At 40.5% G+C, this 14,413-nt stretch overlaps 1 protein-coding gene and 1 long non-coding RNA gene across 2 annotated transcripts in view; one reads left to right on the forward strand and one right to left on the reverse strand.

Moving 5' to 3' along the window:
* The window catches only part of LOC137253842 (uncharacterized), a 297,293-nt gene that overhangs the window by 204,491 nt on the left and 78,389 nt on the right, over positions 1-14,413 (reverse strand). The window lies entirely within an intron of this gene.
* Positions 7,229-8,367, forward strand: LOC137252689 (uncharacterized). The gene is made up of 4 exons (XM_067788736.1): positions 7,229-7,329; positions 7,383-7,563; positions 7,628-8,225; positions 8,345-8,367. Coding segments are annotated over exons 1-4 (804 nt in total). The 5' UTR covers positions 7,229-7,327.

Raw genomic sequence — 14,413 nt, forward strand, 5'->3', positions numbered from 1 at the left:
CTCCGCAGCTCTGGTTTCGGCCGTGAGCCGATGCGTGCGCACAAGGGGCTACCGCTGTGCCGTTAAGGTGCACTTCCCCTCCGCCACGGGTCGACCCACGGCGCCTCGGCTGGTACAACCCCACCCCCCTTACGCACCTTCTACTAGTGTGCAAGTAGGGAGGCGGGGGTGTCCAGCGGTGAAACCAGCACTAACCCGAGTCCTCGCAGTTTCTCCCACAGGTGACTGACCCCGCCGATTACCGAGCCTGCCGAAGACGTTCGATCAGCCCGATCCTGCCGAAGCCGACCGACCGACCAATACAAGTCCGCTGGTACGCCCATTCTATCCCGCCCGGAACACGCAGCCGCTGTCCAGGTAAACCCCGTCGCCAGCCCATCTCTCCTCTCACCACGGCCCTGGTACGCGCTCCGTAGCCCACCGCCGCATCGTCGCCCCTCTGGTGCCGCCGCTGCTACGACGACCGTTGGCCGTTCGCCATCCTACCGCCGTTAAGCCGCTGCATCCGTCACGCCGCTGCTACGACGACCGTTGGCCGTTCGCCACCCTACCGCCGTTAAGCCGCTGCATCCGTCACGCCGCTACTACGACGTCCGTTGGCCGTCCGCCATCCTACCGCCGTTAAGCCGCTGCATCCGTCCCGCCACTGCGACGACGACCGTTGGCCGTCCGCCATCCTACCGCCGTTAAGCCGCTGCATCCGTCCCGCCACTGCGACGACGACCGTTGGCCGTCCGCCATCCTACCGCCGTTAAGCCGCTGCATCCGTCCCGCCACTGCGACGACGACCGTTGGCCGTCCGCCATCCTACCGCCGTTAAGCCGCTGCATCCGTCCCGCCACTGCGACGACGACCGTTGGCCGCTTGCCATCCTACCGCAGTTAAGCCGTTGCTTCTATCCCGCCGCTGCCTCCGTACCGCCGTACCAGTCCGTCCGTTACCCGCCCGTTCAGCCGCCCTACCGAACCTCCGTTAGTCGACGCTCCGCCCCCTCGCCATCTTGCGACGGAAAGCTGCTGTCCGCCTAATATCTCCAGCCGTGTGTGCGTGTGTTCGTAACACATAAATATCGTGTATTTATTCAGTAGGGGTTTGTGGGACCTTTACTCGACTCTGGATTGACTGAGCGTTACCCCAGCCTTAGACAAAACCCACCTCATACCGTTACGCCAGATTTGGCACGCTAATAAAGGGCCGCTTACTCCGACACTACTTTCCGAATTGACTGATCGAAAGTGCGAGAGTGTCGTGGTTGTCAAGTAGCGGGTCGAAAGATCCAGCTCACTTACTTCTCCAAGAAAACTTGGACTAGTATCGTAAACGATGGTTTGCACCCGAGGTCTGGCAATATAGATCTGGTAGTGTACCACCACCCTTTGTAGTTACAATAAAGACATTCTCTGAAGGTTTTGGGAAGTATTATCGATGATGATGGATATTGATCTGGTGCGTCTTGGATGTTGGGTCATAAGAAAATATAGTCACATGGCAAAATAGTTTTCATAATGTCAACTGTGACATTGCATATATTGATAATTCCCAAAACCAATCAGTCTGTCCGATCAAATCTGTCAGTATATGCACTCAACTTTAACCTCAACCAATACCAATTTTCTTATAGTGTAATTCATTGAGAAATAATAGTCGCGTCCGTAACCGTACTTAATCTTGTATCCATATCAGATTTCGAAAAATTACGGGCATTGGGTCTTTATTTCACCTTCTGTCTCTCCCCTTAGCTTCTTTAAGTTTTGCATACTTTCACATATATATGTACTTAAATACATATATACTATGTACTTAAATATTTGAGATACACACAATTGTTGCTTCAAATATTGTAATATCCGCTCAGCCCGCTGCTCATTTTCTCTTTTATGCACATTGAAATGCGTGCGAATGTCGCGTCCATTACCAAGGACTTGCCCATATGTATTTGCAAAGTGCGTTATTAAGTTGACACATGTACAGTGAATATATTTTTAATGAAAATACAATGGCTACACTTAATTAGATTTATCTGTTTTGAGACGTGTAAATAAAGAATAAGGTTGAAGAGAAAAATGGAACATCGCAGACAATTACGAGCACAGACTTGAACATGATATCGGCTGCAATATCTGCACAAACATCAACAGTAACATCAATGTCGTCGCAAGTGTCATCTCAACTGGAAGAACAGAAGACATATATGTCATCCAAGATGGAATCACAGGAGACACGTATTGCAGAAATGTCATCTGAAATAACATCGAAGATTGAAGCACAAGAAACGCGTATATCCGAAATGTCGTCGCAAAAGTCATCTCAGCTGGAATCGCAGGAGATCCGTATAACAGCGAAGATTGAAGCACAAGAGGCACGAATATCCGAAATGTCGACGCAAATTTCAGCACAGATATCATCGCAGATCTCTGCTCAACTGGAAGAGCAAGAAGGACGTATTTCCTCGAAGTTGGAGGCGCAAGATACAAAAATTTTACAGTTTGAGGAAAAAATCGAGGCCGAGGTGATTGCTTTGGGAGGACGTATCGAGCAGTTGCAACTGAATTGCCCAGCAGTTTCAACGAGTAATCCAAAGATAAAAACACCATCCTTTGACGGTTTTGTTCCTTTCCAGGTCTTCAAGCTACAGTTTGAGAAGACTGCAGCAGTGAACAACTGCAATGCGGAAGATAAAGTTGCTGCATTGTTCGTGGCATTGAAAGGGCCTGCAGCGGAAATCTTACAGACGATTCCAGAGTAGGAACGGAACAGTTATGCTTATTGGTCGCTGCTGTAGAACGACGTTATGGAAGCGAGCATAGAAAACAGATATTCCAAATAGAGTTGCAAAACCGCTACCAAAAAGCAAATGAGACATTGCAGGAGTTTGCTTCAGATATTGAAAGATTGGCTCATCTTGCAAATGCGGACGCACCCGTGGAATACACTGAAAGGGTAAAAATCCAGACCTTCATAAATGGCATACGAGATATGGAAACGAAGCGGGCTACATATGCGAATCCAAAGCTAACATTTGCTGAAACGGTATCGCATGCACTGACTCAGGAAACAGCCTCACTTTTGAGTAAGCCAGAGTACAAAGCTCATCTCGTGGAAGTAGAAAGGCACGAGTGGGCAGACGCAATATTGGAGGTGCTGAAAGGATCGCAAAAGCCGAGTGGAAGAGTTATCAAATGCTTCAAATGCAGGAAGCCCGATCACATTGCACGTCATTGCGATCTTGGTCCTAATAGTTCCAACAATGTGGGTGGTCGTAAACGCAAAGCTGGAGGAGATGAGCAAGAGCGTGTTAGATGTAAAGAACGAAAACTTGCCCCAGCTATTGAAGTTCCTGTGATATCTGATTCGCAAATTGGAAGAAAATCGAGCAGTGTTGCCGTCGAAGGAAAGCTGGATTGCAAGGAGCGTGTACTAACTGTAGATACGGGCGCATCTCATTCCTTAATCCGATCTGACTTGGTCAACAGGAGAGTAAAACCGTTACAAGGTTGAACAGCAAGGTTGCGTACGGTCACTGGCGAGTATAACCAAGTCCAGGGAGAAGTGGTATGTGAAGTCTTGATTGGAAAGGTCAGAGTTCTACACAAATTCGTTGTGGCGGATACCGTTGATGAAGTCATATTGGGAGTGGACTTCTTGGTTGACCATGACATCAAGATCGATATGCAGAGAAGAGTGATGCGTTATGAGAACCAGGATGTGCCACTTAACTTCAGTTTGGAAAACGGGTTCAGTAGTAATCGAGTACTGGTGGAGAAGACCCGACAATGGCCACGAAAGTCAAAGGCAAAGGTTGATGGATGGAATGGGCCAAATAAATCAAAACCAAAGGTACCTGCGAGAAAAACACTGGCATTGGCAAACCCTAATGGACGCACTAAAACGACCGAAAGAATTTTCAGAAAGAATGCAAAAGTGGTTTCAAGCCAGCGCGCACTACTGTTGTGAAACGTCAAGACGATACTGATGATGCAAAGTTAATCCGTCAAGAGCAAGCTCTTAAAAGTAGTTCATTGGCCAAACAAGTAGTAAGATGAAACGCAGGTACGATGAGAATAATAATTCGGAAGGTTTCTTGGAGGGAGATTTGGTACTGTTATACAACCCTCACCGACGGAAACGTGTGCCATCCAAATTTTGGTGCAGTTGGAAAGGCCCGTACAGAATTGTGAAGAGGATCAGTGATGTCATCTACCGCATACAAACGATTGGGAGACCACGAAGTAGAAGAGTGGTACATTTGAAGATGCTGGTAACGTTTAGATCGAGAGATTTGTCTGATCGGGACGATCAGACTTAAATGGAGGGCAGTGTTACGAATGTTAGCAACACTAAGGGGTACTGCCATCTCTATGCCGATGCTAAGCAGTGACGTGAATGCGCATCAATAATTTAATCATTTTGTCTACACCTATGTACGTACACGCAGGGGAGAAGAGATGCACAAACACATGCAGATATCTTATCTGAGCTGCTCCTAAAGGTATGCAATTATAATTGTGGAAGTGTCGCTCACACATGCAAGCGCATGGGGCATGAGAGAAGCTATAAAAATTATATATCTGTAGTTGTAACTGAGAAATTTATAACTAACTAGTATGTTCTGGAATTAGAAAAGCCTAGAAATATGCAACGAGGAAATCATACAGTATAAAAAGGCGACAACAGTAGAGGCGAGAATCACTTTCATTTAAGCTATCAGTCAGTTTGGTTATTAAGCAAGCTAGTTCCAAAGCATAAGTGTTATTGTGAAGTACTTTAATAAAGGTAATTTTTCCATTATTCAATATTGGAGATATATATTCAACAGTTTAGCGATACGAACGTTAGCAGAAGATTGCAAATAAAGGGAATTGCAGTAAAAATCGTTACAATATATTTTAGACTGGGTCGATTTATTAACCGATATCGCGCCATCGATTTTTCGATAGGATTTGGGCTCAGGAAAAAAAAGTTCCACTACGCATACCTAAAAAATTAGAAAAACATTTTTTAGTTTTTTCGACTTTGATTTTTAAATTTCATGTATACCCTGTCCGACCCAAAAATGTTCGCTAAAAATTTTTTTCAAAGAACTGTTATCGACAACGTTTTTAGCGGACATTTTTAGGTCGGACGGGTATACATATGAACATCTTTCTAGTTTTTTTAGTTGGTCATAAAAAAGAATAAAAAAAAAACTTAAAAATGAAAGTTGAAAAAAAGAAAAAAAAAGAACTTTCGCAGGCTCGAAAATAATTTTTTTGGTATGCATACTGGAACTTTTTTTCCTGAGCCCAAATCCTATCGAAAAATCGATGGCGCGATATCGGTTAACTTTCGTCCATATAAATCGACCCACCCTAATATGTATATTTATTTTTTGAAGCAGATAAGATTCACAAGAAAAATGCAAGATAGTTTGTACTTCTTTCTTTTGTGTTGTTGTTGAAGCAGTGCTGCGCCCCATCCAATAGGTGTGACCAATCACAAATTGTCATCAATATCCTCTAACGTCATGTGGTGACACATTGCAAGTAGGGCATACATTTTGTATGTCTGGGTTGATTCTGGATAGGTAAGAGTTTAACCTGTTATAGTATCCAGATCGAAGTTGAGTTAGAGTGACTCGCGTTTCCCTAGGGATTGTGCGTTCCTCTTCTGCAAGTTTAGGGTATTGTTCTTTGAGTACAGGATTAGCCGTGCAATTCCTGACATAGTGGTCCGATGCCTGTATGTGGAGTTCACTGAGGCCCTGCTTGTGTTTTTTGGCTTCATACGGCTATATTCTCACAGGTGCCGTATTGCCTCATAATGCTTACCGGGCTGACTCCTTAAGCCCCTGGGCGGTGTTGGCTCATCAGTCAGATGTCTGTTGGGATGCCCAAATTTCTGGGTATTCAACAGGAAGAGTTTGGTTAACATTTCATTTCTCTCCCTGATGGGGAGTATTTTCGCCTCCTTATGTAGATCGTGTTCTGGGGACATAAGAAGACAAACCGTGGTGGTTCTGAGGGCAGTATTTTTGCAGGCCTATTCCAGTGAGCAGTCTTTAGGCAAATTGCTTTATAAGCGGGAATGAGCGTTTCTTTATCTTTTCTACAAATACTGCCAGAAAGAGAGATGAGGATTTTATTACGGCTTTGGATTTTCGGTATAATTGCGGCTGAATACTCACCAAATTGAGATCCTGATCGAACGGCACACCCAAGATTTTTGGGTGAAAGACAGTCGGTAGCGTAGTGCCATTGACGTGGATGTTTAAAATGGTAGACATTTGGGACGTCCATGATGTAAATAAGGTTGCCGATGATTTAATCGGTCATCAGCGTAGGAAACGATAGTAACTCTTACTGGTGGCGAAGGTAGCTTTGATATGTAAAAGTTAAACTAAAGTGGGGATAGGAAACCACCCTGTGGCACCCCTTGTTTAATTCTTCATGATTTTGATGATTCGTTTCTAAATTGCACCGATGCCTGCCGGCCACCCAGATAATTGGCGGTCCACCTTTTAAAACATAGGGGAAGGGTAGACCCTTCCAGGTCTTGCAGTAACGTGCTATGGTTGACAGTATCAAAAGCTTTTGATAGGTCTAGCGCAACGAGTACTGTTCTATGGTGGGGGTTTTGATTTGAACCGCAATTTATCTGGCTGCTAATGGCATTTAGCGCTGTGGTGGTGCTATGAAGTTTTCTAAAGTCATTCTGATGACAGGCTAGCTGCAAACTTGCTTTGAATTTGGAGAGCAAAATGGTTTCAAGCTTTTTTGCTACTGGCGATAAGAGAGATAATGGGCGATATGACTCTCCTATGCTAGCTGGTTTCCCAGGCTTTAGAGCGGGACCACCTTGGCCATTTTCCATTTTTCGGGGATAACAAAGGTGGACCGAGATAGGTTGAAGATATGTGCTAAATATTTGAAAGCCTCTTTTCCTAGGCTTTTAAGCATTGGCTATGGCATCCTTAACCTCTTTGGCGGTGATGGTAATTGGGGACGCGCTGAATTTATCTGCCCAATCACGCAATCCATCGTAGAGCGTTTTTTCGGGAAAGTTACGAAATTGCTATCATGCAATTCGACCGTGTTTCCGAACGTCTCCGAAAGTAAATCGGCCTTATCACGCACTCCATCGTATACTGTTTTTCGGAGAAGTTACTACAAAAGCATTCATGCATTTCGAACAACTCCGAACGTAAATTCGAAGTTCGGAGAATAGCATTCACTGAACACACTCTAAATGTCAAATTATCAAAAAGCTAATTTTTCTACGACAAATTTTTGTAAGCGGACAATCCAAGAAAAATTGAAATAAATTAAAACAAATTGAAAAAATTATAAAAATGTAAGTATTTATTGAATAAATGCATAGTCAGTATTTAATTTGTCAAAATACAGGTCCAAAATAACAACAAGGCAACAGTATGCGGCTTTGTTGGAGTTGCTGCAAGAAAAGCCCTCTATGGCACACGGCTTTTCAAAGTGCTCTAAGGAAGAAGCGTCGGAGTTTTGGAAAAAGGTGGCGGAGGAGCTTGACAGCATGGGCCCACCTCAGAAAGACATCACTAGTGGGAAAAAGGTAAAATGTGTAATTTACTGTGCCTTGCTTGTGTGTATATATGTATATATATCGTGTTTACTAGGTATGGCTAGACTGGAAGGCGTATATTAAAAGGAAGCTAGCGGAAAACAAAAAAGAACAGACAGCTACTGGTGGCGGTGGAAACAGGCAGCACCATTTTAATGAAGTGGAGGAAGCTGTCATCCGATTGACAGCACTACAGACTAGCACGAATGGAATTGAAAACACTGTGAGCGTTGGGCTACCTGTTGCAGCCGACTCTGAAAATGACATCGAGGCTGACGTGTCAATGACGTCATCAAGCCGCAGTCCAGCACTTCCGAGACGTGTTTCCTCTGCGCGCAAGCCAACTGATACAAATACAGCAGAAGTACTTCAAGACCATTTTTTGCTTCAAAAGGAATTTCAGGAAAAGACCATAGCACACTATTCAATACAGGAAATAAAGCTGGAAGATATTTGTTCCGGTATACGACGCTTATACCGGGCAATGGAAAAGCACTGCGACCTAAAGAATGCAGAAGTGGAAGAAACTTGTAGACACAACCAATCCATGGAAGATTTGATCAATGCTAAAAATTCAATAAAAAAACAAATGTTATTAGTTGAAGAAAAAAGCTTAAATGCGATTTCCAAAAAACACTTAAATTTATACATATGTAAGTATGTATATGTACATTCCTTTATTTAAATACAAGTGCCTATCAAAAGTTTCAATAAAAAAGTGTAAATGAATTTATACGTATAAGTATTGCTATTTTTTAATTGAATATTATAGTCGTGTTAATGTTTAGGATATAGATTCCCTTATCCGAATAGCTGCATCAGTATATGTTGAAGGAGAAGCTTTATACGTTTGATTAAAATGGTTTTCTTCAACATTTTCTAAAAAATCATCAGCCACGCGATAATGGATACAAATATTGTGCAATGCTGCGGTAACGTTCACTATTTGGCAAACGTTCATGGGTTCATAATAAAGCTCACGAGCACCCAGAAGGCATCTGAAGCAGTTCTTAAATACACCTATGGTCCTTTCTATAGTATTTCTCGCTTTTGCATGTACTTTATTGTAGTTTCCTTCGGCGCTTCCTGTTGTAGGTGAACGAAAAGGTGTCATTAACCATGGCTCTATCCAGCGTCTCCTGTGGAATAAATAAATTCATTTTAGCAAAAAATTATTCAAACGGTATATATGTGTATGCACATACCCAAAAGCCAAGTGTTTCGTTCGCCGTTTAGGTATTTATTTTAAAAAAAATTTCGCGCGCTGCTTATGTTCCAAATATGAGCATCGTGGTTGCTGCCAGGATACTGCGCATTCACGTAACGAATTCTCATTTTATTATCGCATATCTGCAATAAATAAAAAATTAGAAAGATATTTGAAATATCAGTTTTTGCAAGACTTACAATCATAGCATTGATGCTATAGTACCCTTTACGATTAAAATTCAGGAATTTGTCTTTAGCCGGCGCAACAATTTTAATGTGTGTTCCGTCTACACATAAAATCGCACCAGGAAATTCATGTTTTTGATAAAAGTCCATCTTTGCTTGTCTTTTTTCTTCGTTGCTCAAATCAAGATTCACCCACTGAGGACATATATCACATTGAAGAGTGGATAACACGTATTTGAATACGCCACAAAATATCGATTCAGCCATGGGAATGTCAAAGTTCTTTCGCACTCCATGCTGGTACCCACCCTCCGCAAAAACCTAATACGGAAGACAAACGATGAAGCGAAGAGATGGAGCACGGCCTCTGTGAGCGTGCATTCCCATCCGGGACACTTTAGACGTACAAAAAGGCTGCCTTATTCAAGCCATGATTTTTAGTAAACCTGTTTCATAAAATAAAGTTAACATATGAAGTTATGAAGTTATTCCTATACTTACATTGTGTCCTCGACATCGAGCGGATTGTTTGCGTCCCTTAATATTTTTCGTTGAATTTTCATATTCGATCTACTTCTTTCACCTTCCGCCTCCACCAGCATTATAGAAAATATCAACGAAGAATCCATAACACTTAAAAGCTTTGTTTTTCCAATAAATATATCAGTTTAGTTAAATTTATTTACTCTTGTATTTATTGAAATTTCAATTTATTGCAAAACATCTGATTTCGAAACGTCAAAATATAAAATTTGCATACGGCAACAACTTTTTCAAATTCACATGGGTTGCATGATAAAAAATTGCTCCGATTCGGAGCGGACATTTCCATTCGAAAATTTGCTACGATGGATTGTGTGATAGGGCAGAATAAGTAAATTCGAAATTCGTACAGTGGCATCACTGAATTCACTCGGAACGTAAACTTTTGACGTTTATTTGATATTCAGCCCAATCACGCAATCCACCATAGACTGTTTTTTCGGGATTCGTAATATTCGAATTCGTAACATTGTTACGACGGAATGCGTGATTGGGCTGTTTGTTTTAAATATTTTTCGCGTTTCGTAAATTTTCTCCGCTGGCAAGAACTTGTCGTAGAAAATTGCGAATAAACGTCAAAAGTTTACGTTCCGAGTGAACCCAGTGAAGCCACTGTACGAACTTAGAATTTACTTATTACTTTCGGAGACGTTCGGAAACACGTTCGAATTGCATGATAGCAATAACGTTACGAATTCGAATGTTACGAATCGCGAAAAAACAGTATACGATGGATTGCGTGATTGGGCTGTATGTTTATGTGCGTGTCTGTTGGCCCTCCGTCTGACTTTGTCAACCGTAGAATGCTTTGTATATTGTCGGCAGAAAGCGCTTGCGCATTTTTTCGCATCCGATAGCACTTTATCGCCAAAGGAACGGCGGTGTACCAAAGCTTACCCACACCGGCAGAGAGGTTACAACGACTTAGATGCTCCTCCCATTTCGCCCGCTTGTGTTCATCCACAAGCAATCTGGTGCGTTAGTTTATATCCCTTATTTGGGGGTCGCCGGCCACGTTCTCTCGCTAAATTTGCGGCCTCCCGAAAATTAGGCCGAATTTTGGGAATTCTTCCGGCGGGAATAAAACGAGCCGAGGCGGATTCAGTTACCCTGCGGAAAGCGGATATCTGTAAGGATTTATATTCATACGACTTTCCTTTTTCAAAGTTTATGAAAGTGCGTATTTCGGTGACGATGAGGTCGGCGCTTGAGCGAAATAAGTATTGGCAGGTGGTCGGATGCCAATGTTGCAATCGGATGCCAGTTGACGCAGTTTACGAGTCCTGTGCTCACGATTGATATATCTGGTGAACGTTATGCAACGTAGAGTATCAAATTACCAAAAAAGATCCACAAAGGACATCAACAATGACTTTAAATGCATCTATTTAAACATAAATAGCCTAGTAGCTAACAAATCAGAGTTGGAAATGTTGGCGGAAGTTCATAGACCAGGCACCATACTGTGCTCTGAAACATGTACAACCAAAGATATTCTAGACAATGAATTAAAAATAGCAACCTATAAAATGATAAGATGTGATTCCCATAGCAGGCACACAGGAGGTGTGTTAGTTTATGTACATAGTACAATTGATGTTAAAGTAATCTATAATGATAACATAAATGAAAATGCAATGTAATGGTGTAATAAAACTGAAGAAGGTTGATAAAAAGTGGCAGATTGGAGTTCTGTACCACTCGCCGAGCACTACTGATGCAGCTTCTGTTGAATACCTAAATGAAATTCTAATTGAAAAATATGAAAAAAGTAACCATATTATATTAGTCAGTGATCAAACCTTTCATGAAAATGAAATGGTATATTAATTTCGTCACGAAACCGAAAATTGTAAGTCCTTAAAGGAAAATAGATAGACCCACCATTAAGTATACCGAAATAATCAGGTTGAAGAGCTGAGTTGATTTAGCCATGTCCGTCTGTCCGTCTGTCTGTTTGTATGCAAACTAGTCCCTCAATTTTTGAGATATCTTGATAAAATTTGGTGAGCAGGTGTATTTGGGTGTCCGATTAGACATTTGTCGGAACCGACCGGATCGGACCACTATAGCATATATCCTCCATACAACCGATTTTTCAGAAAAAGAGGATTTTTGTAATATCTTACCCAATTTAACAGATTGAAGCTTCAAACTTCACCATATACTTTCGTATATTGCACATATTGTTGCCTGAAAAAATTGATGAGATCGGTCGTATATATAGTATATATCCCCCACAACCGATTGTTCAGATAAGGAACTTTTCGTAATTACTGCCCCATTTAAAGAGCTAGAGGCTTCAAATTTCAACGAATGCTTAGGTATATAGCATATATTGTTGTCTGAAAAAATCATAAAGATCGGTGGTATATATAGTATATATATGGTGGTATATATAGTATATATATATAGTATATATATATATATATATTTTCGCAAATTTTAGCCCCATTTTAACAGCTAGAAGCTTCAACTTTCACCGAATACTTACGTATATAGCATATATTGTTGTCTGAAAAAATCATAGAGATCGGTTGTATATATAGTATATATCTCATACAACCGATTGTTCAGATAAGAAACTTTTCGCAATTTCTACCCCATTTTAACAGCTAGAAGCTTCAAATTTCACCAAATGCTTAAGTATATAGCATATATTGTTGTCTGAAAAAATCATAGAGATCGGTTGTATATATAGTATATATCTCATACAACCGATTGTTCAGATAAGAAACTTTTCGCAATTTCTACCCCATTTTAACAGCTAGAAGCTTCAAATTTCACTAAATGCTTACGTGTATAGCATATATTGTTGTCTGAGAAAATCATAGATACCGGTGGTATATATAGTATATATCCCATGCAACCGATTGTTCAGATAAGAAACTTTGCGCAATTTCTTCCCCATTTTAACAGCTAGAAGCTTCAACTTTCACCAAATGCTTACGTGTATAGCATATATTGTTGTCTGAAAAAATCATTGAGATCGATGGTATATATAGTATATATCTCATACAACCGATTGTTCAGTTAAGAAACTTTGCGCAACCATCAATTTGGGGCACTTTTTTCACGTCCGTTCCCTTCTTTTTTCGATTAAAAAGTACAAACTTATATCTTTTATACAAATTTTATTGTCACAATGTAATAATATCAATAAAATTACTATCTAAGTTATAAATATGTCGTTTTCTACATTTGTTTTCGGCAAATTCAACAATTATATCATCAATATCGATTTTGTTCAATAAATCTGACTCAATGCAAAGTATACCTAACATCTCAAGTCGCTCTTGTCGCGTTGTAGCTCCTTCAGCAGCTTTGATTCTTTTTAATTGCGAGGAGGATCGTTCGGCATAACGATTTGTGATCATTAATGTAAAAAAACCGAAGAGCTATTTCTGTGTTAGGAAATACATCGGCTAATTGATCTTCCATTAGAATCTTATACAAATGACTATGAGTTTTTTGTGCATCAGTGTATCTCGAGTTCACGTAACTTTGGAATTGTTTCATTTCAATGAACAATTCTTCCAAATTTCTGGAATAAAAAATAACTAATGGATCTATACAACGAGCTTTGGCAGTTGTCTAAATTTTTTCTTTCTTTTATTCTAATTTAAAAATTTTTTCAATTAAGAAAAAATTTATCATAACAATAATAATGATAAAAAATTATTGTTAGGCCTTGAGCTCGATTCGAACCCGCTATCTTAAAATCAGTAGGCCGCTATAACAACAAAAATTGTCAAAGTATAAAAGTTAATAATTTTACCATCCGGGCAAAAGTTGAATTTTGAAGGATCCTACATGATGTTGACTAACCATTATTTATTATGAAACTTAATAGAAATGTCAGTGGAAGCATGCAAATTAATTAAAGTCACAACTAGATCAACAGCTAAACATATAAAAAATAATGTTAAAATTAAAGAAAGTCACACTGAGAACACCAAAATATATGAAGCGCTAAATAAATTTGAAGTAAAAAGACATGTCAGGCTCGTTTTCAATCCCCCGAAATTATATTTCAAAAAGGGAAAGAAAATTTGTAGCACTATAAATACAAGCAACCTAATTGTAGATGATGAAATTGACTTGGACAATTCTTTATCAGGCTTGCAAAAGAAGCCGCAAATTTACGACTTGAAAAAATACAGTTTTCCTTAGGGGACAAATTGTTTAAAAGTAATTATACTCGAGTAGGCAAATTTATTGAAACAAGAAACAGGGTTCTCAAAAAACTAACAATTGCACTAACCCCAGAGGTTATGTACATGACTAATCCCGCGAAAATTAGAGAAATTCTGCAGAAATATTATGACGATCCTATTAGTGGCGGCCACCCAGGAATAAATCGCATGATAAAGAAATCAAACAAAGCTATAGCTGGAAAAATATGCCAGGTGACATAAAGAAATACGTAAATAACTGCATCCACTGCAAGAAGAATAAAATAAATAAGCATATCAAAGAGCCAATGACAATAACGGAGACACCTCCGAAGGCTTTCGATATAGTACAGATCGATATGGTCGGACCGTTACCGAGATCAATAAACGGATACGAATACGCAGTTACCATTATATGCGATCTCACAAAATACTTGGTAACAATCCCAGTCCCGAGCAAACATGCGATAACAGTTGCTAAAGCTATATTCGAGCATTTCATTTTGATTTATGGTCCCATGAAAACAATGCTAACAGATATGGGAACCGAATAGGATAGGATAGGTTAGGTGGTAGCTGCCCTGATAAGGATAGCTCACTTGGACAACACGAAGGTCCGTTGTGATACCACATACACCAAAAATAACGGTGACTTAGATCTAGCTACTTAGAGAATCGTTGGTTGGCAACGATAAAGCTCCGAATGATAACGATCTCAACTTTGGATA

Source organism: Eurosta solidaginis, chromosome 5 (assembly GCF_040869045.1).
Source record: "Eurosta solidaginis isolate ZX-2024a chromosome 5, ASM4086904v1, whole genome shotgun sequence".
Taxonomy (NCBI): Eukaryota; Metazoa; Arthropoda; class Insecta; order Diptera; family Tephritidae; genus Eurosta; species Eurosta solidaginis.

Coding starts and splice junctions, on each gene's coding strand:
- LOC137252689 (XM_067788736.1), top strand. Junction 7,564..7,627: donor ACATCACTAGTGGGAAAAAG/GTAAAATGTGTA, acceptor CGTGTTTACTAG/GTATGGCTAGACTGGAAGGC. Junction 8,226..8,344: donor ACACTTAAATTTATACATAT/GTAAGTATGTAT, acceptor TGAATATTATAG/TCGTGTTAATGTTTAGGATA.